Source organism: Ovis canadensis, chromosome 24, assembly GCF_042477335.2.
Source record: "Ovis canadensis isolate MfBH-ARS-UI-01 breed Bighorn chromosome 24, ARS-UI_OviCan_v2, whole genome shotgun sequence".
Lineage (NCBI taxonomy): Eukaryota > Metazoa > Chordata > Mammalia > Artiodactyla > Bovidae > Ovis > Ovis canadensis.
Genome location: NC_091268.1, coordinates 55,964,291 through 55,990,826, shown reverse-complemented (window position 1 = coordinate 55,990,826; position 26,536 = coordinate 55,964,291). Strand labels below are relative to the sequence as shown.

The window sequence follows — 26,536 nt, the reverse complement described above, 5'->3', positions numbered from 1 at the left end:
TCACAGACAGAGGTTCAGTCCCTTGCTCAAGGCCACACAGGGCCTGGCATAAGCATGCTCTGCAGGCAGTCGCTGCTCGCGAGCCGGCCCCGGAGACAGCAGGTGCGGGCCCGGTGTACCCGAGCGGCTGCAGCTGCGCGCGGGCCTCCAGCGCCCGGCCGCACAGGATTGGCTGCTGGGAAGGGGGCGGGGCTCCCGGAGGCCGGGGGCGGGGTCGCTCCGAGCCGTAAATACTGCGCCACATGGCAGGGGCTGGGGAGGCCCGGGGGCGGTGCGGAAGGCGCAGGCGCATTGCGTGGGGGTGCGACTCGGCCTCCCCGGCCCCTCCGCGGCCGTGACTTCTCGCGAGAGGAGGGGCAGGGGGCGGGGCCGGTGGAGGGGCGGCCTCGAGAGGCGCCGGCGGTCGCGAGGCGTTGGAGGCGCGAGCTGCGGCGCGAGGTGAGGTGATGCGAGGGGACGTGCGGGGCGCGCGAGGTGAGGCGCGCGGCGAGATGAGGGGTGCAGGGTGCGGTGAGGCGAGGGGCGCGGGACCGGGGCGGCGCCGGCCAACCGGGGCTGGTCCTGCCCCCTCAGCCGCCGGGGCAGGTCCGGCGCAGCCCCGGGCCGAGCCCCCGCGCCCACGCTGTGTGACCTTGGCCGGGCTCGCAGCGTCTCTGAGCCCCCGTCCTGCGGGCGTGAGGGAGACCTGCACCGGGCGCTGGAGCTCGCGGCCGGGCCGCTCCCGCCGTCGGGGCTGGTCCCCGCCCGTTTTGGCCGCCGGGCATCGAGCCTGCAGGGGGCCGGCGGCGGCGGCGGCCGGGGGGTCTTGGCTTCCCCCTCGGGCTGGTCGGGAGCGTGGAGCGGGAGCAGGCGCTCGGGGCTCCGGCGCGGGGCCGGGCGGCCCGGGCGCACGCGTCCCCCCACCGGCCTCTTGCAGAGGGGCCCCGCCCGGTGCCCCGGGCCGCCCGAGGCCGCGGGCATTCCCCCGTCCCGCTGACCGCCGGCCTGAACTGCAGCCCTGGCCGAGGCGGGCGCGCCCTGGAAGAGCACCACTCAGATGAGCCTTTGCTCCAGAAGCAGCGCGAGGAAGCCATGTATTAGTCGCGAACAGTAGGACTTATATCTTCCACTTGGGCTCGCAGCCACCAAGACATCTCCGGCGAGCCTTTGGCTGGAGCCGAGGTTCCGTCTGGCGCGGAGCACAACAAGCCATAGTGTTCCTGTGATTATTGGATTATTTATTTTATGATTCGACGCCGGAGAGACTCGGGAGACCCAGGATGAATGAGAAAGTGGATTGGGGGAGAGTCGATGCAAGCGCCTCTCTAAGGAGACTGTCCCCTAATGTGTGGGTCCAGGCAGGGGGCAGCTGAGAAACAGCTCAGTTTGTCCTCACCTGCCCCCAAACCAGGACACAGTCTAGCCCTTCTCTGTGAACATCTGGTGTTGGGAATGTGAGACAGGGCTGGTGTCAGGGTGAAAAAGGAGATACTAGGAAGATTTTCTTAAAACAAGTATAATTGATGTAGCATTGTGTGAGTTTAAGATGTGCAGAGTGTTGATTTGATACACTTGTATACTGCAACACTGCCACCTCAGTGTCAGCTGACACCTAGGAAATCCTTGCCTGAAGGTAGCACTGCTGAGAATTTAGAGAGTGCCTGCATGGAAATGCATGGGTGTTTCGCTTTCGTGCCAGATGGTCTATAAGACTTTGCGCTGGTGTTTTCAAGCCAGCAGTGCTGTTCGCTGTCACTCAATGTGCACCTACTTCATCATCTGAGCAAACAGTGAGCCTCTCGTCCTTTGTAAGCTGCCAAGTAGGGCTAGAAGCTGGTAATATGGTTAGCCTGACTATACTACCCTGTGATTAGTGTTGTCATCTAGGTGTTTACAAAGTGCGAAGAAAGAGGGAGCAGCTAAACTCGTTGTTAGGTGTTGCAGAAGTTTTCCATAGTGGAGGTGACATGAGTTGGGCCTTGAGAGATGAGTGAAGTTTGGGGAGAACATTCCAGGGTGTGTGGAAATGAGGAAGTGAATGGAATGTTTGAGGGGAGGGAGCAGTGCGTCCCTGTGTTGATTGGAGGATGGGGTTTGAGGATTGAAATGCAAGCTAAGGCCAGGAAGAGGTTTCTGATCGAAGGGTCTTGAATGCTTTGCCAGGGAGCTTGGACTTTATCCTCTTGGTGAGGGGTAGTCAAGGTTTGGGGTGGAATGTGAAAGGTGTGTTTTAGAGAGTAATCCTTGTGAGAACAGAGGAATGGGTCCAGGGTATCAGGAGATGGAGACTGAATTGGGGACAGTTATAGGGGGCGTGGGTCAGAACAGTGGCTGAGAAGGAAGGGCGTCGGCTTGAAAGAAGCAGGAGAGTCCTCAGTGCTACTGCACTCTGGGGGATGTGGTGAGAGGGAAAGGAAAAAGGCGGAAGGAACCAGGATGTCTCACGTGGGTGCTGAGGAGGGCTGGTACCTGAGCCAGGGAATGCTGGAGCAAATGTAGAGAAGGGAGGGGCTAAAATGCATTTGATTTTTAGAAACTTACAGTATTTGTGGGCCATCCTGGGTGAGAAGTACTCTTGGAGAGAAAGAATGTGCCCTGGGAGGGAATCCTGGGGAATGCCAACAGGAAACTGGTCGATGGCAGAAGAGGAGCACGTTGGATGGTTGACAGAGGAAATGTAGCTTCCGGTCATTACTGCATAGTCACTAAGGCTAGTGAGTGGCTCTCATCCAGAAAGGTCTCAGGTTGAAGTGCCATTCCTGGATAAGAGAAACAGGATATTGATAATACTGAAACAAATGCTGCTAGTTTGTACTTTTTTTTAACTAACATCTTCAGTTTCCATTTTTAGATTGTTTCTCTTTTTCTTCAGAGAGGAGTGGCTCTTTTCACAGTACTTAGTGGGTCTGTGGCTGCAGCCAAGCTCATTGTTCACCAGTCATTTGCCAGCAGATGTGCTTAATGATAACTGACTCAGTAACTCAGCACTTCCTGTACTTAACCAAGGTGGTGGTTTCTGTCGCTGCTTAGAGACCTGAGTTTCAGAGAGGAATAGGAAACATGGTGCAGTTGAATGGGGGAGAAGGGGTGGACTGCTGCACAGAACACAAGAGAATGAAGTAGATGCAGCCTGCGTGGCTCCCAGAATACTGTCCATTGGTACTTCTCCTTCCAGGCAGGAGAATGGAAGAATCTCGGGGGAAAGTGCGTAGCCTGAGAAAGGATCTAAAAATAATGACGATAAGGTCCACAGTAAGGAGGCCCAGTCGGATCACTCACTGACGAAGCTCATAGTTAATAATAATAACTCCCTTCTAGAGTCCAAAGCTTCTGGGTTCTTTTAATCCCCTTCCCCTTAAATAGGACTGGATAACCAGGGACAAGTGACAAAACCTCTGATTGGGAAGATAGAGAGCGTAACATACACTTGGAAGCAGTAGAGAGTATGCCGGAAGAAAACTTAAAAAGCATACTGTCACTGATACACACACGGAGACGGAAAATATTGCATCAGTACACAAGACCAAGATGCTCTCTTTTTATGTATCTTATTGGAGTATAGTTGCCTTACAGTGTTGTGTTTCTGCTGTACAGCAAAGTGAGTCAGCCACACTTGTACATATATCCCCTCTTTCCTTGGATTTCCTTTCCATTTAGGAAAAGGTCACCACAGAGGATTGAGGATTTTTTTGTTTTAAAGGAGCATTCAGAAATCCAAAAAGATGACTTGTGTATAAATACAGTGGAAGAAATAAAAAACTCAGTAGGTGAAGAAGAAGTTGACAGCTCAGGAAATAGAACAACAACAAAGAGATGGAAAATGAAAGAAAAAGAAAATTAAATGATCAGATTAGGCAGTTTACATAATGAGAGTTTCAGCAAGAAATAAAATGGGATAAAATCATCCACAAAATTATAAGGTAAATCCTAAAACCAAAACTTCCTCCTTTGAAGGGGCCCACTGAGTGACCAGCACCACAGACGAAAATGCAGGTATCTGTCACTCACCTCGTCTGTTCAGTTCCCAGTTTGGATATTCAGAGTGTGGGGAGCAAGTTTGTGTAGAGTAATACTGAATTTCTGGTAGTGACTAGTGAGAGTTTGGAAGCAAGGAGTTTATTGAATGTGCATCCAAAGGTAATGTGTTTCAGAATTTCCATGGTGAGAGTTCACATGGAGAGAGAACCATGCACACTCTCTCCAAGGCACACTGCTGTGAACTTTCAGAACTCTGGACTAAGAAGATTGTGTTAGCTTCTAGAGAAAGAACAAAGGCCACCAACGGGTTATCACAGCATGGAGCAGAATGGCTTGGGAACCATCTACGGGAGCATTGGAAGCTAGGAGGCAAGAGAGCATTGCTTTCAAAATTCTGAAGGAAAATGTTTTACCTTGAATTCTAAAATCAGGCAAAGAAGGGTAGAATAAAGATATTTTCACACTTGCTCCAAAAAAATGTCTCTCATGACTGGCAAGCGTACTTTCCCAGAATAAGGTGGGGAATCTGGAAAGTCAGAACTAGAAGAGACAGAATTATCCTCAGAGGAAAGGTGAAAAGACTGCTGGGTAGGTGGAGAAGCTGGGATGCCAGCCAAACCAGGCACTGGGTAGGGAGGGCAGGTATCTCATGACTTGAGCCTCGATGTTTCCTCAAAGGGGTTTTTCGGGGAAGATGAAAGACGGAGTCTCTGGTGCTCTGAAGCATCTGGAGAGGAGATTTCGACAGTTGGCAGAGTTGGGGCTGTAGCAGTGATGAGTACATAGAAAACAAAGCAGACGAAAGCAGGAGAGGATTAACAAGTTCCAGGGAAAATAAGCCGTTGTGCAGGAAAGAAAAATAATTATGGTGTACTGCAAGGCTTTGCTGTGAATAGCCTTTGCGCAACGGTAATAATTTATGTAAACATTGAATATCGCGCTCATTAAAATGATGATATGCCTGTCTGGGGGAGGCGTGGAGATGAGCGTGGCATGGTTGTTTGAAGGGCTGATGGGGGAAAGAAAGACTACATTTCTGCCTGCCGCTTGCCACTATTTGGGGAAATCAGTGGATGATACCCCAGCTGAACTATTCGGTTATCGCCCAGGGCAATTACTTAGAGGCAGGTGGCAACACCGAAAGAGACCGCTAAGAATGAGGGAGGGGCTTCCTTGACAGTCCAGTGATTAAGACTCTGTGCTTCCGTTGCAGGGGTACGGGTTTGATCCCTGGCCGAGGAACCGTGATAGCACATGCCGCATGGCCAAAAACAAATAAGAATGGGGCAGAAAGAGGGAGACGGGCAACAGGAAAGAGGGACTGGGGGCTGTGTGTATAGTGAACTCTGGCGATGATGTCATCCCTTAACATACATACATAACATTGATCAAAATAAAGACAAAGCGGTAAGCTTCCTGCTCTAATGAAAGAAGAGGCCAGGCGCTTGGTGTTCTGTGTGCAGCTGGATCACTCACCAGGCTCTTTCTTATGGGGAGAGTTTACTTCTTCTTATTTCCTCTCCATTATTGTTACTGTCCTCAGTGTCCTGTCTCTTGGCTGCGGTCACATATCAGAGACTTGGAGCTTTCTTTAGCTTTTTTCTTTTAACTTGTTAAGGAATTTTATTCATGGGGTTCTTGTGGCAAGAATACTGGAGTGGTTTGCCATTCCCTCCTCCAGTGGGTCACGTTTTGGCAGAACTCTTCGCTATCACCTGTCCATCTTGGGTGGACTTGCACAGCATGGCTTGTTGCTTCACTGAGTTATGCAAGCCCCTTCGCCATGACGAGGCTGTGATCCATGAATCTGAGCAAACTCCGGGAGATAGTGAAGGACAGGCAAGCCTGGCATGCTGCAGTCAACAGTCAGATAGCACTTAGCGACTGAAAACAACAAAGGGAATTTAGAATACATCCAGAAGTAGAAATGATAGTATTATTAGCTCTTCTTTACTTATCACTGAGTTTCAGAAATTATGAAATCAGGGTCAGTCATGTTTATCTATTTTTGTTAGCATAAGAACTCTTTATTGAGCACCTATTGTATTCCTAGCACTGTTCATAGCCTTGAGGCTACAACTGTGACAAACTTTGAAGGGTCAAGTACCTCCCTTCTAAAGTTTATATTCTAGTACAGATAGACAGTAAGCAAAATACTAGTGACTATTTAACATTCAGTTCAGTTCAGTCCCTCAGTCGTGTCTGACTCCTTGTGACCCCATGAACCGCAGCACGCCAGGCCTCCCTGTCCATCACCAACTCCAGGAGTCCACCCAGACCCATGTCCATCGAGTCGGTGGTGCCATCCAACCATCTCATCCTCTGTCATCCCCTTCTCCTCCTGCCCTCAATCTTTCCCAGCATCAGGGTCTTCAAATGAGACAGCTCTTCCCATCAGGTGGCCAAAGGATTGGAGTTTCAGCTTCAACATCAGTCCTTCCAATGAACGCCCACGACTGATCTCCTTCAGAATGGACTGGTTGGATCTCCTTGCAGTCCAAGGGACTCTCAAGAGTCTTCTGCAACACCACAGGTCAAAAGCATCAATTCTTCTGTGCTCAGCCTTCTTCACAGTCCAACTCTCACATCCATACATGACCACTGGAAAAAACAGCCTAGACTAGACAGACCTTTGTTGGCAAAGTAATGTCTCTGCTTTTTAATATGCTGTCTAGGTTGGTCATAACTTTCCTTCCAAGGAGTAAGCGTCTTTTAGTTTCATGGCTGCAGTCACCATCTGCAGTGATTTTGGAGCCCAGAAAAATAAAGTCAGCCACTGTTTCCACAGTTTCCCCATCTATTTGCCATGAAGTGATGGGACCAGATGCCATGATCTTAGTTTTCTGAATGTTGAACTTTAAGCCAACTTTTTCACTCTCCTCTTTCACTTTCATCAAGAGGCTCTTTAGTTCTTCTTCACTTTCTGCCATAAGGGTAGTGTCATCTGCATATCTGAGGTTATTGATATTTCTCCCAGCAGTCTTGATTCCAGCTTGTGCTTCCTCCAGCCCAGCGTTTCTCATGATGTACTCTGCACATAAGTTAAATAAGCAGGGTGACAATATACAGCCTTGACGTACTCCTTTTCCTATTTGGAACCAGTCTGTTAACAGTTCCATGTCCAGTTCTAACTGTTGCCTCCTGACCTGCATACAGGTTTCTCAAGAGGCAGGTCAGGTGGTCTGGTATGCCGATCTCTTTCAGAATTTTCCACAGTTAATTGTGATCCACACAGTTAAAGGCTTTGGCATAATCAATAAAGCAGAAATAGATGTTTTTCTGGAACTCTCTTGCTTTTTCCATGATCCAGCAGATGTTGGCAATTTGATCTCTGGTTCCTCTGCCTTTTCTAAAACCAGCTTGAACACCTGGAAGTTCACGGTTCACATATTGCTGAAGCCTGGCTTGGAGAATTTTGAGCATTACTTTACTAGCATGTGAGATGAGTGCAATTGTGTGGTAGTTTGAGCATTCTTTGGGATTGCCTTTCTTTGGGATTGGAATGAAAACTGACCTTTTCCAGTCCTGTGGCCACTGCTGAGTTTTCCAAATTTGCTGGCATATTGAGTGCCTCACTTTCACAGCATCGTCTTTCAAGATTTGAAACAGCTCACCTGGAATTCCATCACCTCCACTAGCTTTGTTCATAGTGATGCTTTCTAAGGCCCACTTGACTTCACATTCCAGGATGCCTGGCTCTAGGTGAGTGATCACATCATCATGATTATCTGGGTTGTGAAGATCTTTTTTGTACAGTTGTTCTGTGTATTCTTGCTACCTCTTCTTAATATCTTCTGCTTCTGTTAGGTCTATACCATTTCTGTCCTTTATTGAGCCCATCTTTGCATGAAATGTTACCTTGGTATCTCTAGTTTTCTTGAAGAGATCTCTAGTTTTTCCCCATTCTATTGTTTTCCTCTGTTTCTTTGCATTGATCGCTGAGAAAGGCTTTCTTATCTCTCCTTGCTATTCTTTGGAACTCTGCATTCAGATGGGTATATCTTTCCTTTTCCCCTTTGCTTTTTGCTTCCCTTCTTTTCACAGCTATTTGTAAGGCCTCCTCAGACAGCCATTTTGCTTTTTTGGATTTCTTTTTCTTGGGGATGGTCTTGATCCCTGTCTCCTGTACAGTGTCACGAACCTCATTCCATAGTTCATCAGGCACTCTATCTATCAGATCTAGGCCCTTAAATCTATTTCTCACTTGCACTGTATAGTCATAAGGGATTTGATTTAGGTTATACCTGAATGGCCTAGTGGTTTTCTCTACTGTCTTCAATTTCAGTCTGGTTTTGGCAATAAGGAATTCATGATCCGAGCCACAGTCAGCCCCTGGTCTTGTTTTTGCTGACTGTATAGAGCTTCTCCATCTTTGGCTGCAAAGAATATAATCAGTCTGATTTCGGTGTTGACCATCTGGTGATGTCCATGTGTAGAGTCTTCTCTTGTGTTGTTGGAAGAGGGTGTTTGCTACGACCAGTGCGTTCTCTTGGCAGAACTCTATTATCCGTTGCCCTGCTTCATTCCGCATTCCAAGGCCAAATTTGCCTGTTACTCCAGGTGTTTCTTGACTTCCTACTTTTGCATTCCAGTCCCCTATAATGAAAAGGACATCTCTTTTGGGTATTAGTTCTAGAAGGTCTTGTAGGTCTTCATAGAACTGTTCAGCTTCTTCAGCGTTACTGGTCGGGGCATAGACTTGGATTACCGTGATATGGTTTGCCTTGGAAATGAACAGAGATCATATTTAATATTCAGTTCAGTTCAGTTCAGTCACTCAGTCGTGTCCGACTCTTTGCAGCCCCATGAATTGCAGCACGCCAGGCCTCTCTGTCCATCACCAACTCCCAGAGTTCACTCAAACTCATGTCCATTGAGTCGGTGATGCCATCCAGCCATCTCATCCTCTGCATCCCCTTCTCCTCCTGCCTCTAATCCCTCCCAGCATCAGGGTCTTTGACAATGAGTCAACTCTTTGCATGAATAGATATTAAGAAGATATTAAGAAGAGGTGGCAAGAATACACAGAACAACTGTACAAAAAAGATCTTCACGACCCAGAGTGGCCAAAGTATTGGAGCTTCAGCTTCAACATCAGTCCTTCCAATGAACGCCCACGACTGATCTCCTTTAGGATGGACTGATTGGATCTCCTTGCAGTCCAAGGGACTCTCAAGAGTCTGCTCCAACACCACAGTTCAAAAGCATCAATTCTTCGGCCCTCAGCTTTCTTCACAGTCCAACTCTCACAACCATACATGACCCCTGGAAAAACCATAGCCTTGACCAGACGGATCTTTGTTGGCAAAGTAATGTCTCTGCTTTTTAATATGCCATCTAGGTTGGTCATAACTTTCCTTCCAAGAAGTAAGCGTCTTTTGATTTCATATTAGGCGATGACAGATGACACAGAGAAGAAGCAGGTATGCAGGACGGGCTGGCAGGGTGGGGAGTGATCAGGGAAGCCCTTGCTGGTGAGGTGCGTGCCGAGGTGAGCCACAGGATTCCCGGGTGTGAGCCGTCCAGGCAGTGGGAGCCTGGTTGGTGCCGGTGGTGGACAGCAAGGAGGCCATTGTGGCTTGAGTAGGGCCATTGACGGGGAGTGAAAGGCATGTGAATGGGAGCCCAGTCCTGTAGGGCTTGTCGTGGGCCATCGTAAGGACTGGAAACGGAAAGACATTGGGCCCCAGTGATTGAGAGTTTGAGCGGAGCCATGACGTGACCTGCCTTTTGGCAGAATAACCATGGCTACATTATATGAACATGAGAGCAGAGGCGGGGAGACCAGGTCAGAGGCTGTTGCAGTAACGCAGGTGAGAACTGGCTGAGAAAGGTTAGGGTCTGCGTATATTAAGAAGGTAAAGCCCTTAATCAGGCTTTTCAGCTAATCGTAGTAAAATTTATTATCTATTTTCCCTTGAAATAATTTCTTTGAATTGACTTAGCTCTGGGAAATGAGTTATTGTTTGGATTCCAGAGTCAAATACCTTGCAACAAGTATTTGAGTCCTGTGAGGAATACAGAAGAAATAGTAGACATGATGCCCATCTCCCGAAAACCTGAAATCTAATTTGGGAATATGGGGCCAGAGAGCCTACCTTAATGTCCTGGCTACTTGTGAGGCTCTCCCTGGGCTCAAACACCAGGTGTGAAGACACCATGTCAACAGGCGGCCGTCTGTGCTGTGGCCAGCTCTCTGGGAAGTTTATTTCAAAGGCCAAGTTTGGCTCAGTGTTGGTTCAGGTCTTCTGGGATGAATATCCACCTATGGCTCTCATCAGTGTGACCATTTATTACTTCTCTTTATTTGGATACACTGTCAGATTCAGTTCTCAGGGTTAACTGAATACAAGTGAAGTAATTTTACAAGCAAGTAAACCCCCAGTGCTGGTGGCATGAAGTGAAAATATACCTTTCAGTAGGGTTTAATCCAGCACCAGAGCATCAGTTGCAGGGCTGGGCGATAGAGGGTGCAGAGGGCAAATGTCGATTTCACTAACACACTTTCCCGATTTCTGTCGACTGCCGTGATGAGAGCCACGGAGTTATTTGCCTTATGTAGTGTCTGCAAAGCCGGATAAGAAGTAGATAGTTTCCTGTCTCTTTGCCAGTAGCATAAATAAATGAAATTTGAAATATTCTTGGACTTCTTAATGAAGGTCATGTCATTTGATTTAAGGCCCAGAAGTTGGTTATTTGGACAAGGAGAAGCGAATTCTTTCAGAAATAAAGGTGATAAAAATTTGAGTGCCTAGAAAAACCAACCAATTCCACATTAAATATTTCCTGAGAGGCTGGTAGAGTGTAATAGTTGCGAATGTAGGCTCTGAAATCAGTTGTCAAATGTCAGCTCTGAGCAGTGGTAGCTGTTCACACTTGGGCAACTTGCCTGGCTATTTTGCCCTAACTCTACCAAAATTGTTGTGAGGATTAAATAACTTAAGATATGCAGACCTTATATCAGCACTTTGGAAAGCATATTAGCTACTGTTGTTTTTATTATAAAATTAATTAAAATAATACATTCTGATTTGACTGCTAATAACTGGATATTGATAGATAGCATGACTAATAATGAAAATGTTATATTTGAGAGCCATATGAAACAGAAAGATAAATAGGGCCAGTGGTCTAGTCTGAAGAACATGCTTTACTATTTTACAAAACATTTAGCTGATATTTTCTCATTTTCATCCTCTCAGTAGCTCTGGTTAGCAGAAAGACCTTGATTATTCTTGTTTTATAGGTAGAGAAGTAAAACTCAGAGTTAAAGAAATGTCCCAGGCCGCTCAGCAGAGACTGGACTGGGCCTCAGAATTCTTGTCCTTTTCTTCCCAATCTCTAACGTGTGTGTGGTACTTCAGTGCTGGTGTTTGTATCCTGTATGGTAGAAGTAAGTGGCAGCTGGTTAGTCACATAGAGTTTATGCTGAAAATTTTAACTCTTGGAGATTGAATTAATAAGACTGCTCACATTTTTTCCCCTTGCAGTCAAATGCATTGAGGTATAATTTACATGCAATAGAACGCACGCATTTCAAGTGTGAACTTCGTGACAGATACGCCTGTGCAACCACGCTTACAGACAAGGGCGTAGGCCGCTTCCCTCACCCACATTTGGTGTCCCATGGCGGTTGGCGATTTCTGTTGCTGATTTTGCCTCTTAGAAACTTGGTAGTGAAATTGTGTGGCTTGTGCTCTTTCGTGTCTGAGCCCTTTCGTTCAGTGTAGTACCTGCGGGATCCGTCTGGGTGGTTGCGTGTATGGATGTGTGAGTCGGTGGCTCACTCTTTGATCATTGAGTGGTTTTTCTGCTAAACGAGCACACCAGTTTGTTGATTCATTCACCCGTTGGTGGACCTCGGGGTTGTTTTCAGTTTGTAGTAATTTTGAATAAAGTCACAGTGAACATTCTTGTACAGAGCTTTGTGTGGACAGTAATTTCATTCGTGGATAGTGTCTTTGGTGTTCTCGAAAAGGCATCGCCATGTGCCAGGTCATTTAAAGGTCTAGGAGCTTTAACCGGGTTGCACTTCACGTTCAGGTCTACTGTCCGTTTTGAGGTAACTTTTGTGAGGAGTGTAAGGTCTGTGTCTGGATTCTTTTTTAACGTGTGGACGTCCAGGTGCTCCAGCACCGTCTGTTGCAGGCTGTCTTTCCATTGTTCTGCCTTCGCTCCTTTGCTGACAGTGAGTCGCCTGTATGGGGCCTGTCTCTGGGTCCCGCCTGTCCCGCTGGCCTAGTTCTCTGCTCTTTGCCGACACTACCCCGTTCTGATTACTGCAGCTTTGTGGCGAGTCCTGAAGTCTCACAGCGTCAGTCTCCCAGCTCTGTTCTTCCCCTTCAGTATTTTGTTGGCTACTTGGGGTCTTTTGCCTCCACGCATAAACTTTACGAAGAGTTTGTTGATGTCCACAAAGAACTTGCTGGGATTTTGATTCGGATTAATCTGTTGATGGAGCTGGGAAGAACTGACACCGTGACAATATTGAGTCTTCCTATCCTTAGCAGTTTGCACATGGAATATCTCTTCATTTATGTAGTTCTGCTGATGATTTCATTCATCAGAATTTTCCAGTTTTCCTCATAGAGATCTTGTACATATTAAATTTATATGTAAGTATTTTATTTTGGGAAGGTGCTAATAAATGGAATTGTGTTTTTAATTTCAAATTCCACTTGTTCATTGCTGATATATAGGAAAATGGTTACCTTTTGTATATTAACCTTGTGCCCCACAAACTTGCTCTAATCACTTGAGCCCGTAAGATTTTTAATGGAAAAATGATCATCTAAGAGTCATATATCGTATTTTGATGGTCAGTTTGATTCATCTTTAAACAGAACCCCTAAGCTTTATTCTAGAACATCTGCTGTCATGGATCTTATAGAACCCTCCAGGAAGTGAAAAATCTGCTTGATATTTTTAAATACAGTCTTTTGACTTTTTGAATGTCTCAGCATTAAAAAAAAAAAAAAAAAACTGGTCTGTATGCAAAAAAAGCTGATATCAATTTTTTTCATAATAACCAAAAAAAAGAACTAACTCCAAAGTTCGTCAGTTGGTAAATGGATAAACAGATAGTGGTTTATCCATATAGCAGGTACTGTTCGGCTGTGACACAAGTAACATCCTAGACAAGTCTCAAAAGCATCTTGTTAAGGGAAGGAAGCCAAGTACAAGCCCTTGCTTCCTGTGTAATTCCATTTCTGTGACATTCTGGAACAGGCAGGGCTACAGGGCAGGTGACAGATTGGCAGCTGCCTGGGGCTGGATGCTGGGGAGGGTGTGGGAACTTTGGGGGATGATGGGAACGTTCTGTGTCTTCAACACAGTGTTCATTTGCCCAGACTAACCAGACTGTGCAGTTTAAAAGAGTGCGTTTTATTGTGTATAAAGCATACCTCAGTAAACTTCACTTGGGAAAAAAAGCAGAGGTGCTAATGTGATTTAATCAGGAAAGAACAGTCTTTTAAACAAATAGGGTGCTGAAACAGCAGGATATCTGTAGGGGAAAAAAAGAATCTCAGCTTCTCCCTATGGAATACTTGTATTGGGTATTCTATACTGGCTGAGATTCTCTGCATTTAACATTCCTTTCCACAACAGATCCATTAATTTCCGTTTATTACCACTCACTGTTTAATTCTCACTGGTTTGATCATTTGTATCTATAATGTGTAGTAAATACACAAACACACACAGACCCACAAACCCCAGTCCAAATGACAAAATAAACATTCGTGTATTAGTGAGGGCTCTCCAGAGAAACAGAACCCCAGTAAGGGCTGTGTGTGTGTGTCTGCGTGTGTATTTATCCCAAGGAGTTCCCTCCGTGAAACTCGGCATGGAGGCTGAGAAGTTCGGATCCAGGGAGCCGCTGGTGGGTCCCGTCCGAGTCTGAAGACCTGAGAACCAGGAGCCCAGTGGCGTGGGTCCCAGTGCTCGGCCGGGTCTGAAGGCGGGAAACCAGCGCTCCAGCTCACAGACAGCCGGGTGGAGACGGGGAATTCTCTGCCCTTGCCCGTTCGTTCTACTCAGGCTTGCAACAAAGTGGGCGAGGCTCACCTAGGCTGGCGAGGACCCTCTGCTTTCCTCAGCCCACCGATTCGAGCTCGAACCCCATCCAGAAGCACCCTCGCAGACTCGCAGCGTGTGGGACCGGCTGCCCGCGCAGCCAGAGCCCAGTCAGGCTGGCGTGTGAAGTCAGCACACCCCGCTGGCCCTTGCTGCTCTGCTCTGCCGTCGAATTGTGGGAAACGCCCTCACACGCGGCCGCCTGTGGGTCTGGCCGCGCGGCCCTCGCTTTCAGTGTGTCAGGGTGACACGCTCCTGAGTGTGAGGGAGGCCGGCCTCAGCTCGGTCACAGACCTCCCCGTCTTCCTGGACTCACAGCGGCTCCTTCAGACAAGCCGCCGTAGGTGGGCAGCCAGCTTGCCGGGGGTGCTTGCCTCCAGGGGTGGCCACGTCTGCTCTGGCGTCATACCCTGCCTTGTGTGAGCAGAAATGCCCCACAGCCCCCCTTGGGCCCAGAAACTCTCTGCCTAGCCACAGTGTTCTGCTTTAGTAGAAAGGCAGCCCTCCAGAGATGAAACCTGTGGCTCAGCCCTGCTGTGGCTTCTGTTGCTGGAGGCAAAAGCTCGGCACTCACAGGGAGCATCTCCTCTGTGAAGGCACTTCTTGCTCTGCTGCTTCAAAACGGGTGGGGCTTTTTGCTGACTGCTCTTTGAAATCCTGGGAGATTTATGTTCAGAAATAATGCCCTTATTTTATGAATCAGAAATTACTTTATGAGGTCACTTGTTCCCTGGCATGTTTCTGAAGCAGTCTCTGGTTCTCAGCAGGCTTCCCCAGCAGCTCAGCAAATCCTCCTGTAATGCAGGAGGTACAGGAGGTGCGGGTTTGATCCCTGGGTCAGGAAGATGCCCTGGAGGAGGGCATGGCAACCTGCTCCAGTATTCTTGCCAGGAGAGTCCCCTGGGCAGAAGAGCCTGGCAGACTACAGTCCACGGGGTCACAGAGTCGGACGCGACCGAAGTGTCTGAGCACGCACGTCGGTTCTCAGCCTGGTTTTCCCCGTCATTCTGCTCTCTCACCCAGAGGACAGGGATGTGTTACCCGGGTTATCTGGCTTGAGCCGCCCAGGCTGCTGGGCCAGAAGTTCCCAGATGTCCCGCTGCCTTCTGAGGAGCCAGGCTTGCTGCCGGCAGCGCCGTGTGAGCCCCTGCCCTGTTCATGCCTTTGCTCTCTCGTCGCGGCTCCGAGACGCTGTGTTCTCGGGCTCCGAGCGTGTGTGAAGGCAGCCGCGGTCCTTCCTCCTGGAGCCCTGCTCTCACAGGCCATTCCGTGCGCGCAGCCCGTCGGGTTTCCCCGACTCCTGCTCTCGTGGCTTGTTTGAGGTTAGAGATGACAGCACAGAGGACTGCCCTTGTTCCTTGATGTTAAAAATGGACCGTGGCCTCGGGGTCATGGATCAGCGCTGCCTCTCTTGGTGTGTAGGCACGCGTCCCCGTGGCGTAGAAGGGCTGGAAGGGGCCGTGACGTGGCAGGACACCGGGGCGAGACAAGGCTCCTGGACCAATCTCCCCAGTGAGTGACCAGACGCAGCGTTTCTGCTGTCCCAAGGGGAAGACCTGTCCTGTTTTTGTGCAATAACCCCCAATTATAAATTTTTAAAACTTTGGTGTTTTCTTCATAAGCAGATTGCAGGTAGAGTCACCTGTGGAGCTTTTACACAGGCTGTACAGTAACTTGTGGCTCCCGCGGCAGGCTCCGAGGTTAGCCTCTGACAGTTCTCGACCATACTTAGGCCTTGCTTTAGTTTGTACCCACTGTCCGACATTTGCCTTATTCATGCAGCATTACCTCTTGGAAACCCCTCCCAAGTCGATCGTTACAGCTCTAATTCACTTTTCTTCCTCCAGTGTTTTCTTTGCGGTAAAATATGCATAGCATGAAAGTACCACCTTGGCCACGTTTCAGGGCGCAGCTCAGTGGCGTGAGCACGCTCACGCTTGGCCACGTTTCAGGGCGCAGTCAGTGGCATGAGCACGCTCCCGCTCCCGTGCAGCCGTCACCACCATCTGTCCTGAGAACTCATGTCCTCACCCAGACTCAGACTCTGTACCCACTGAGCACTGACTCGCCACCCCTCCCCAGCCCCTGGCACGGGCTCTTCTGCTTTCTGTCTCTATGAATCTGAGCCCTTTAGGAACCTCATGTTAGTGGAAATAACAGTATTTGTCTTTTTTGTGACTGCGATCGTGTCTTTTCCTGGCGACTATTAATAGAGAGAGTCAGAGTTTGTAAGAGACGCTGTAGACACTGGCATTTATTAATGTACATATACTACTTCTTGGTTGAAAAATAAGGCATTTAGGTCGTCATGCCAGGTGGCTCTTTGCACCGTAAACATGCGGCCGACCTGTGGCCACAGGATGTGACCGTGGCTCCGCATCGCCTCTGCTCTGTTTGTTGGCCTTAGTATTAAAAGTGAAAACTGGTCTCTTAAATCACCTGACATCTTAAGTTACTTTTTCCCTTTGCTGCTTTCTCAGCCTGTAGCAAACTTTTTTTTTTTTTAAATATGGTTTCATCTTCATCTTTATGAACTGTTCATCCTGGTGCGTCCTTGGGAAGGGAAGGTCTTGAAATCTTCAGTGACATGGGCACTTGTGATCTAGTTTAAAGTTAGGTTGTAAAAGTGTGTGATTATAACCATCGCCATTAAAAGGGTATTAAAAGCTGTTGCAGCGTGGCTGCTGCTTGTTTCACTCACACCCACTCGAAGGGAGCCAGCTAAAGTTGCAGCAACGGTTGTGCAAGAGACAGCAGGATATCTCACCAGCAGTCTTGCTTCAGGATTTTTGTGGTGTGCCCATTACCTGTGTAATGTGTAATAATTACATGTTGTTGTTCAGTCGCCAAGTTGTGTCCAACTCTTTGCGACCCCATGGGCTGAAGCACGCCAGGCCCCCCCGTCCTTCGCTATTTCCCAGAGCGCACTCAAACTCCTGTCCATTGAGTCGGTGACGCCACCCAACCATCTCATCCTGTGTCACCCCTCCTCCTCCCGCCCTCAGTCTTTCCCAGCAGCAGGGTCTTTCCCAGTGAGTCAGTTCTTTGCTTCAGGTGGCCAAAGTATTGGAGCTTCAGCTTCAGCATCAGTGCTTCTGATGAATATTCAGGGTTGATTTCCTTTAGGATTGACTGGTTGGATCTCCCTGCTGTCTAAGGGACTCTCTGAGAGTCTTTTCCAGCACCGCAGTCTGCCAGTGTCTTTACCGTGAGTATGTATCACTTTTCCATTAAAAAGAAAAATTAAGGGTAAACAAAAGCTGCAAAGGTGCATAGAGATTGTACTCAAATTTCTGCCTAATGAAAATGTGTTGGATGCCAGGTGCACAGTCTACTAGAGATGTAGACTCGGAGGTGTACACCGGGCGCTGTCCCAGAGAGTGCTCAGCCGGGACTCTCCTCTGGACTTACCAAGATGAGCTCCATCCCTCTGCGCCCCGACGTCCGGCTTAGCAGGCAGCCCGTTCTGGGTCCGGGCCCACGTATGGTTATTGGGCGCTCCTTCCGTGGGCTTGACTCAGTTTCAGGTTTTCTCTTCTGGAGTTGCCCCTTCTGCCATGCGACAGCCCCTCACAGCGCTGAAGCCCCAGCACTCACGTGTCTTCCCTCCTGAGCAGCCCTGCTCCTGGTGGCCCCAGTGTCCGCCAGTGCTGTGGGGTGAAGGCTGAGCCCTGGCCGGAGCCTGCCCGGGTCACGTGCTCCCTCAGCCTCCCACAGGGCCCGGCTCACGTGTGTGTTTGGATGGTGTGGACGCAGCAGAAGGGGCTTGGGGTGGGGCAAAGGGGTCACATCACATGGGGAAGCTGACGCCTGCCCACCAGGCCCCCCACAAAGCTCAGCTCACCGAGGGTGAAGAGGCAGAGAAGCAGCCCCTCCTGTCCAGGCTGCAGGCTGGGAGAGGGCCTCAATCGCTCACTTGGCCTCTGTTGTCTTCCAGCTTCCCCAGAGTGCGGCGTCCCACCTCTGCCGGAAGCTGAAGTGAGAGGGCCCAGGGAAAGGCCCCTGCATCCATGGACACGATGACCAAGAGCCGGCTCTTCCGCCTGTGGCTGGTCTTGGGGTCCGCCTTCATGGTCCTCCTGATCATCGTGTACTGGGACAACATGGGCCCCGCCCACTTCAGCCTGCACACGGCCCTCTCCAGGCCGCACGCGCTAAAGCCCTTCCCCAGCCCCGATTCAGCGCCCGGGGACGTCTTCACCTCCAGCCTTGAGACTTGGGAGAGCTTCGTCAGGGAGAAGCAGGGCCCCCTTTTGGGTAAAAGGGTGGAGCAGCCCTCCCTGCCGGCCTCCAGCAAGCCTGTGCTCGGCAACCTGGAGGAGAGCGTGAGGGGCTACGACTGGTCCAGCCACGCTGCCCAGCAGAGTCCGGACCCGGACGGGCGGCAGGCCGAGCGGAGGAGCGTGCTGAGGGAGTTCTGCGCCAACACCAGCTTCGTGTTCCCCACCAAGGAGCGCTCCTTCGACGACATCCCCAACTACGAGCTGAACCACCTCATCGTGGACGACCGGCACGGGGTCATCTACTGCTACGTGCCCAAGGTGGCCTGCACCAACTGGAAGCGGGTGATGATCGTCCTGAGCCAGAGCCTCTCGGGCCAGGGCGCGCCCTACCGCGACCCCCTGGACATCCCCCGGGAGTACGTGCACAACTCCAGCACCCACCTGACCTTCAACAAGTTCTGGCGCCGCTACGGGAAGTTCTCCAGGCACCTCATGAAGATCAAGCTGAAGAAGTACACCAAGTTCCTGTTCGTGCGCGACCCCTTCGTCCGCCTCATCTCGGCTTTCCGCAGCAAGTTCGAGCTGGAGAACGAGGAGTTCTACCAGAAGTTCGCCGTGCCCATGCTGAGGAGGTACTCCAACCACACCAGCCTGCCCGCCTCCGTCAGTGAGGCCTTCAGCGCCGGCCTCAAGGTGTCCTTCGCCGACTTCATCCAGTACCTGCTGGACCCGCACACTGAGAAGCTGGCGCCCTTCAACGAGCACTGGCGGCAGGCGCACCGCCTCTGCCACCCCTGCCAGATCGACTACGACTTCGTGGGGAAGCTGGAGACCCTGGACCAGGACGCCGCCCAGCTGCTGCGGCTGCTCAAGGTGGACTCGCTGCTGCGGTTCCCCCCGAGCTACCGGAACAGGACTGCCAGCAGCTGGGAGGAAGGCTGGTTTGCCAAAATCCCCCTGGCCTGGAGGCAGCAGCTCTACAAGCTGTACGAGGCAGATTTTGTTCTCTTCGGCTACCCCAAGCCCGAAAACCTGCTCAGAGACTGAAGGCGCCGCCCCAAGCCCGAAAATCTGCTCAGAGACTGAAGGCGCCGCCCCAAGCCCGAAAATCTGCTCAGAGACTGAAGGCGCCGCCCCAAGCCCGAAAACCTGCTCAGAGGCTGAAGGCGCCGGGGGAGACCCCGAGCTCCAAGCGGACGAGTGCTCGTGTCGTTCTCTCACCCTGGACGGAGGGCCTGTGGCGCCGCGGCCGTCTCCCAGGGGATGGAGCGCTGGCCTGCCGCGCCTGTGTTTTTACGGCTTTGTCTTTCTCCCGGTGTGATGGGCCGCAGGGTTCCACGGTGCTCTGGTGACAAGCCCGCGGGAAACACCTGGAACTGATCACACCCACATTCCAGTCTGTAAAATGCCCTATGGTTTTGCAGTCTAGACTTGCTGTTTACTCCTTCCCTGCATTCTTTGAGTACTGTGTGAATATTGTTTTTTAAGATTAATATATTTCAGATATTTAATATGGAAAATGGAGAAGGCAGTGGTGGAGTAAAAGGTGACACCTGCCCCTGCCGCCTGCTCTGTGGTTCTTCCGGCGGGGCAGCACACTCACGAGGGGCCCCGAGCAGCGCCGTGGCCCGCGCTTGGGCTTCAGGGCCTCGATTTCAGGAAGGGAGGGTTCCTGGTTGTCAGCAGGAAGGAGGGCCTTGGGTTTAAGATCAGGCCTTCCCGTGTGTGTGCAAGGGCAGCGTATCCTCCAGAAGTGAAAGCTGTTTTAGTCGCCCAGTCCAACTCCTTGTGAGCTCACGGACTGTAGCCTGCCAGGCTCCTCTGTCGGGATTTTCCAGGCAGGAACACTGGAGTGGGTTGCCATTCCCTTCTCCACGGGAGCTTCCCTCCCCAGGGATCAAACCCGGGTCTCCTGCTTGGCAGGTGGGTTCTCTACCACTGAGCCGGTGGGGAAGCTCTCTGATTCGGTGGTCCATGTGAAAAGGGAAGGCTGGGGCGTTTTCTTTGGGGAATTATTTCATCATGCGTCGTCCGGAGGTGGTGCTGCTAATGAAGAAGACTGCTGGTTTGCACTTGCCCCTGCCTTTGCCTTGAGTACGTTAGATGAGAACCAGATGTCACCCCTCGGGCCTGCCCGAGACGATCCCACCTGGCTGTCCTGCTCACCACCCGGAGGGCGTTTGCTCGCGGTGATGGCGCCGTCACGCCGGCGGACCAGGGTCTGCTGGGCGACTGGTTGGTGATGGGCAAGCACAGCCTGTCTTCCAGCGTCTGCACTCGACAGATCTTGAGTGTGTGAGCCTGCAGTCCTGGTGGGAGGCTGGCAGGACCGCGAGTGCGCGCGCTGTGCCTGGAGAGTATAGCTTAGGTCTCCGGGCCTTCAGCACGCCCCTGCTGCGGTGGGGACTGGGCACACTTCAGCCCGGCACAGGCTTGAGTGGGATGGCACTGACCTCTGAAGGGAAGCAAGCTCCCTCGGAGGGGCAGGGGCACAGTGCCAGCCCGATGGTCAGCAGTGGTGCCCGGAGCAAAGGGATCTACAGGCGGGGAACATGGAGGGTTGGCTTCAGCCGCTTCAAAAACGGGGAGAGTGAAGTTCACAGCCCGGCCCACGCACCTCCACCCTCGCCAGGACGGCCTCTGCGTGGCCCCACGGCCCCTGTACCGCCCCTCACACTCCCTCTCCCTCCTCGCCGGGAGCGGGCGCAGTGGAGACGGCAGGGAGGGGAAGGCGCACTCCCCCCAGACCCAGGGCACAGCAGTGTTCACTGGGCCTGTCAGAGAAGGGAGAACGGTGAAGGGAAGTCCAGCGAGAGGCTGGAGGATGGGGAGGTGGGACTTCAGAGCGCCCCTCCGCGCAGCCCCCGCCCCGCCCACCTGGCCCCCGAGGTCACAGGCCGCCCGCTGCTTCATGCCCCTTCCTCCAGCTCTGAGGCCGAACAGCGCCCTGGACACCAGAAGGGAAGAGCTGCGGGCTAGCAGAGACACGGGCTGAGCCGTGATTCAGGGATGGATTTTTCCACCCCAGCCGCTGGAGGACAGCAGCAGCAGGCAGCAGATGGCTGGGCGGAGAGTTTGAGAAAGAAGTGTGTGAAGCGAGGGATCCAAGACTCCTCCCGAGATCCACCCTGTTTACAGCTCGATGAGTGTCCTTAAGGAACAAGCAAGCGCTTCTGTGGGCTCAGTTCAAACGTCTGAGCTGCTTCCCAGGAAAATTCTAGCAGAAACTCTGGCTTGACGAAACGACTCTTACTTCAAAGCCCTCTACAGAAACTGGGGGCTCAAAACCAGTCCAGATGCAACAGCTTTGCCATCTCAGTTGGTTTCCTCCCAGAGCATCTTGCTTCCAGGAGGTTTCCAGAATATTTTGGTTTCAAAACTTGGGGGCACAAATTCGAAAAGTGGCTTTGAAGTGTCAGGTTTCAAAGTCGGTCAGCTTTGGAAGTGGTCTGGGTTTCTAAAAGGTTTGGTTGAAAAATGTCTGGGTTCTAAATTCTTCCAGAAATGTTTGCCAGAGCACGGAGTTCCCACAGTACTTTGGGAGAAGGGCCGGGGTGTGGCATGGGGGTTGTCGTGGGGCGTTGTGGGGGGAGGACCAGCCTGAGCAGGGCCGTCCTGGCCTGGGCAAGGTCTGCTACGCAGCCCGCAGTCGGGCAGGGGAAGGACCTGGGCACACCCGGTCTGCCTCAGGCAGACGTGTCTTCAGAAATCCCCTCCTGTGTGTCATTCCTCCTCCAGCCGGCCCCTCCGGGCACTCTGCTAATGGGTACCGGTCTCTTTGCTGGAGGGCCCCTTTCATTCCTGACCTCGGGTGGTCTGTGGGTGTCATACTCCAAGCAGAAAGTTGCTGTGAGGCTAGACTTTCCAAGGGAGGAGGTCTAATTTGGGAAAAGGCATATCGGTGGAAGCGCCAGGGCTTCCTGGAAGGTTCTTATAAAGTTACGGGCTGGACCAGAATCCATAGTCATAGGGATTATTGGCCCCACTTTGCAGATGGGGAAATTGAGACCCAGCAAGGTTGTGATGCCCTGTTCCAGCCCCCACCATTCCTCAGGAACCCAGGTGTTCTGACCCTAACTCCCCGCTGAGCCCCACCGTTCAGCAGAGCGCTTAGGAGCATCGCCTGCCACCAGATGCCTGGCCGGCCCTCCCCAACCTTGGAGGCTTCGGGGTCAGGCCCAGCCTTTGGGAAAAGCTTCCCTGAGAGGAGACACTGGCTGGAAGGAAGCAGACAGGCAGGGCCTTGGGATGGCTTGGCCCTCAGGCTGCTGACGATGGAACAGTGGGGAGTTGGCAGGAAGGACACAGCCGATAGCCTGCCGCGGTCCCGGGGTGGAGTGATGTGGGCGACAGTGTTGGCGGGGAGGCCCAGTGCAGGGGGGAGGAGAGGAAAAGGCCAGCAGAGCTGCCCCGCCCTGGGTGTCAGCGCCCGTCTGCAGAGCCAGGAGAGTCTTGCCTTAAATGTGTTAATTAACTTTGGGGCCTCTTCCCGTCCAGTGGAGCTCACACCACGTGGGCAGCAGCCAGGGAGGGCTGGGCGCCCCGCGCTCGGGGCTGCTTCCTCATCAGCCAAGGCTGCGGGGCGCCCAGGCCGCCTGCTCTCAGCGGCCGTGAGCTCTGCCCAGAGCCAGTTCTGATGCCCCATGAGGGCAATTCGGAGGGCACAGTCAGAAGGGCGCTGTTCTAACACAGAGGTATTTGACCAAGAACTTCCTGGTGGCTCACATGATAAAGAATCTGCCTGCAATGCAGGGGACCCAGGTTCCAGCCCTGGGTCAGGAAGATCCCTTGGAGAAGGGAATGGCTACCCACTCCCAGTATTCTTGCCTGGAGAATCCCATGGATATAGGAGCTGGGGTTCCGGTCCATGGAGTTGCAAGGAGTCAGACATGTCTGCGTGACCAACACTCTCACTCTCAACCAGGCACAGAGGCTGCACGCCAGCCCCCTAAGGCCTCCTGGGAAGGGGGCGCCCTGCCACAGCTGCTGAGAAGCCAGCCAGCCCTGCCCTCTCCCAGCTGGAACTTCCGGCCTGGCTTATGGCCCCACCTGGAGAGGTGGTTACCTGACGAGGCCTGGAGACGTGCGCAGGAGCCAGGTGGAGGCGAGGTGCAAGCCTCGAGTCAGCCTGCTCGTGTGGCCCGGAGACGGGTTTTCTGAGCTCCTTGAGGCTGCGGCCATGGTGTTCAGAGAGGGGTCAGGGTGGCCCCACGGGTACCCCGCCGCAGCCCCGCACGCTGCCTCCCCAGGGCTCCTAGGACCCTGCCGGGCGCCCTCTGCCTTTGCTCTGTGCTGGCCTCCAGGGGCGCTGTCCGGATGAGCTGGGCCTGAATGGCAGCGGGGGGCGGCCCGCAGGGAGGCCAGGGACGCTGATTCGGCGCTCTTGGACAGGGGCACTCGTGGGTGTCCCCACCGCCCCAGGCCCTTGTGAACCTACTCCCACCACGCACAGGGCTGCCAGCGCTCCATCTCAGCCGGCGGAGGCCAGGCCCAGGCTCCAGCACCCACCGGGCAAGACAGAGCCTCCTCACAGCCTCCCCTTGGCCGCTCCTGACCCCTCCTGCCCTGGCCGCGGGCCTGCTCCACAGCCCTCCCTCCCTTGTCTCTCCTCCACCAACAGCCTGTGTCCCCGAGTGGACCCTCTGTGTGCCTGCAGGGAGCCGCGTGGGGAGCGCAGAGCCTGTTTTGCTGGACTCTCCTTGGAGGCTGTTCCCCCACCTCCCGAATTTGGCTTGTCAAGTAAATAAACACTTCTAACATCTGTGCAGGTGAAGGAATTGGCTCCAGAAAACGTGTGAGTGGGAGGAGATCTTGGGGTCATCCCGAACCCACGGCAGGCTCCCTAGCAGATCGGGTCAGCTCTGCCTTGCTCACCTGCCGTCACAGGAGGCTCACTACCTCACTGCCCCTGGTGGGTGGATAACCTCTTCCTAACTGAGTCCAGCCTGCCTCTCTCTAGCTCGGAAGCCACACAAACCTGTGGCCTCTTCCTCATTAGATGGGTTAGATCTCAGAAGACGGCTGCTGTGCTCGTCTCCCCAGGTTACGGAGAGGCTCGTGTGAAAGCTGGCGAGGGTAGAGGTCGGGACTCCCTGGCTGTCCAGCGGCTAAGGCTCTATCCTCCCAGCGCAGGGGCCCAGTTCCACCCCCGGCCAGGGAGCTGGATCCCGCATGCGGCAACTAAGACTCAGTGCAGCCAAATACATAATTTTTTTTTTTCCAGAGTGGTGGTCAGAGCCTGGCCCCAGCCTGTCACTACTTTGGGGGAATCAGAGATCCTAGTGCTCAGCTTCTGCCTCTGCTTCCTGAGGACACTTTGAGACAGGCACGCGAAAGATGCTGTAGGCTTTCTGAGGGGCTTCGGGAAACTCCAAACCTTTCAGCTGGTGAAGACGCCAGGATGTGCTCTGCTCAGCAGCGTGGTCACGTCGTGAATGGAAACACGTCCTGTCCTGGCCGAACACCTCGGGTGTTGCGTAAGAACTGGCTGTCACAGCATCCCCTTTTCTCAGCCTTTCTCCAAGCCCTGTGCCCTCGGAGGGTATGAAGGCAGTAGCTGGCACGCAGCCTGGTGCGTACGTGTGTGTGTGTGTGTGTGTGTGTGCGTGCATGCGTGAACTCCTGCCAGAGAGAGGGAGGGTGGTCGGGACCAGCCGGAGTGCAGGAAAGTGCAGCAGCTGCCGCCTGTACTGGTTGTGATCAAGGGAGCAGGGGGAGGCACGCAGAGCCTTTCCTCAGGCACGAGGATGGGGCTGGTGGCCGTCCACCAGCGAGGGTGGAGCTTCAGCAGGCACCCCAGGGAACCCTGTGGCTCTAACGACTTCTGGGAGGGGCCTCTATCGGGCGAGGTTGTGTCCACCTCCCCCTGGTGTGGTCAGACTCTTCCCCCTAGCTGGCATCAGCTGCCAAGAGAGTGCGTGACCGAGTGGATACAGGAGGCCACTGCCGAAACCTGCTGCAGGGACGGGCTCTGAGAGCTGCCCTGGCCTTCAAGGTGGCCTCACCTCCTCCTGGAAGCCCCCTGGTTTCTTCCCCTATTCTGTGACAGCCAGGACCTTGCCTTCCCCGAATCTGCCCACGCTTGACCTCCACTCCTCTCCCAACTTCAGCTGCCACCTGTGGCTTGTCTGCCCCCGTGATGGACAGTCCTGAACTCACCCGGGCCGCGTTCCCTTGGGGCTCGCTCTCTTCCTTTCCGTCTGCGAGAAGGGTCCATCCCTGCTCTGGTCCCTCCTGGGGAGTCGCAAGAGATGTGTGGCTGTCTCCCCAGCTACTCCTGAGGAATGAATGAAGCAGACAGTTCTCTCTCTTGTTTTTTCACCAGAGTCAGGGCAGCGGGAGGGGGCTGGACAGGAGGGGCTGTGGGGGTCAGCTGTGTGGCTCCTGCTCACGAGGGCGGCATGGCCGTGATCACAGGCCCTACTGACCCATCGGGTAAAAGGAGGCACCTCTTCCTCGGCTGCTGACTGTGATTAAGTTTTGTTTAAAAAAAAAAAAAAAGTTTCGTGTTCATGAAAAGCAGCACAAGAATAGAGTTCAGAGTACTGAGTTTTTCAGATAAAACCAAGATTTTGTGGATATTCCTCCTCTATCATGGACAGAGGAGCTTGGCGGGCTGCAGTCCATGGGGTTGCGAAGGAGTCAGACAGGACTGAGTGACTGAGCGCAACTCAGCTGTTCCGGGAGGGATGTACTTGGCCATCGTTTATCAAGGTTAGGGTCACCCGCCAGGTGCTGTCTCACTGAACCTTTCCAACAACCCTTTGAACCACAGGTTAATTTAAAGTTTTCTTATAACTTCCCTAAACACTAAACTAAAAGAAGTGAAATTAATTTTAGCAGTATATTTGACTCAATATATCCAAAATGTTATTTCAATTTGTGAATCATATAAAAATTATTGTAGGCTATTTTATAGCCTGAGTGTCTAAATTATTTTTTTATACTAAGACTTCCACATCCAGTGTGTATTTTATACTCACAGCATATACCAGTTCAGGCCAGCCACGTTTCAAGTGCTCAGCTCAGTTCAGTCGCTCAGTCGTGTCCGACTCTGCGACCCCATGGACTGCAGCACGCCAGGCCTCCCTGTCCATCAGCAACTCCCGGAGTTGACCCAAACTCATGTCCGTTGAGTCGGTGATGCCCTTAAGTGCTCAGGCAGCCACAAGTGGCCAGAGGCCGCCATAATAGACTGTGTAGGTTTGAGGAGTGGGCTCCGTAGCTGTCTCAGTTTCACAGATAAGGAAAGTGAAGAGAGGGAGGGATTTGACCAAGAT

General features: G+C 52.3%; 2 protein-coding genes and 1 long non-coding RNA gene across 10 annotated transcripts; 1 reads left to right on the top strand and 2 right to left on the bottom strand.

The window, feature by feature from the left end:
* On the bottom strand, window positions 1-960 carry LOC138428895 (uncharacterized). The gene has a single exon (XM_069569820.1). It carries the CDS (start codon window positions 958-960, stop codon window positions 1-3), a length of 960 nt encoding a protein of 319 aa, XP_069425921.1.
* Window positions 213-21,735, top strand: CHST12 (carbohydrate sulfotransferase 12). Of its 8 annotated transcripts, none has more exons than XM_069569607.1 (3): window positions 366-438; window positions 17,161-17,246; window positions 17,972-21,735. In XM_069569607.1, exon 3 carries the CDS (start codon window positions 18,045-18,047, stop codon window positions 19,302-19,304), a length of 1,260 nt encoding a protein of 419 aa, XP_069425708.1. In that variant the 5' UTR covers window positions 366-438; window positions 17,161-17,246; window positions 17,972-18,044; the 3' UTR covers window positions 19,305-21,735. The 8 variants fall into 8 exon arrangements, with proteins under 8 accessions (XP_069425706.1, XP_069425707.1, XP_069425708.1 ...); XM_069569609.1 differs by having other exon boundaries at window positions 368-438; window positions 17,161-17,242; XM_069569608.1 differs by having other exon boundaries at window positions 389-474.
* Window positions 16,260-18,476, bottom strand: LOC138428774 (uncharacterized). Its single transcript, XR_011252573.1, has 2 exons — window positions 17,446-18,476; window positions 16,260-17,256 (listed from the first exon to the last, which is right to left on the bottom strand). It is a non-coding gene; the product is annotated as an uncharacterized lncRNA (long non-coding RNA).
* Window positions 21,736-26,536: the final 4,801 nt, after the last annotated feature.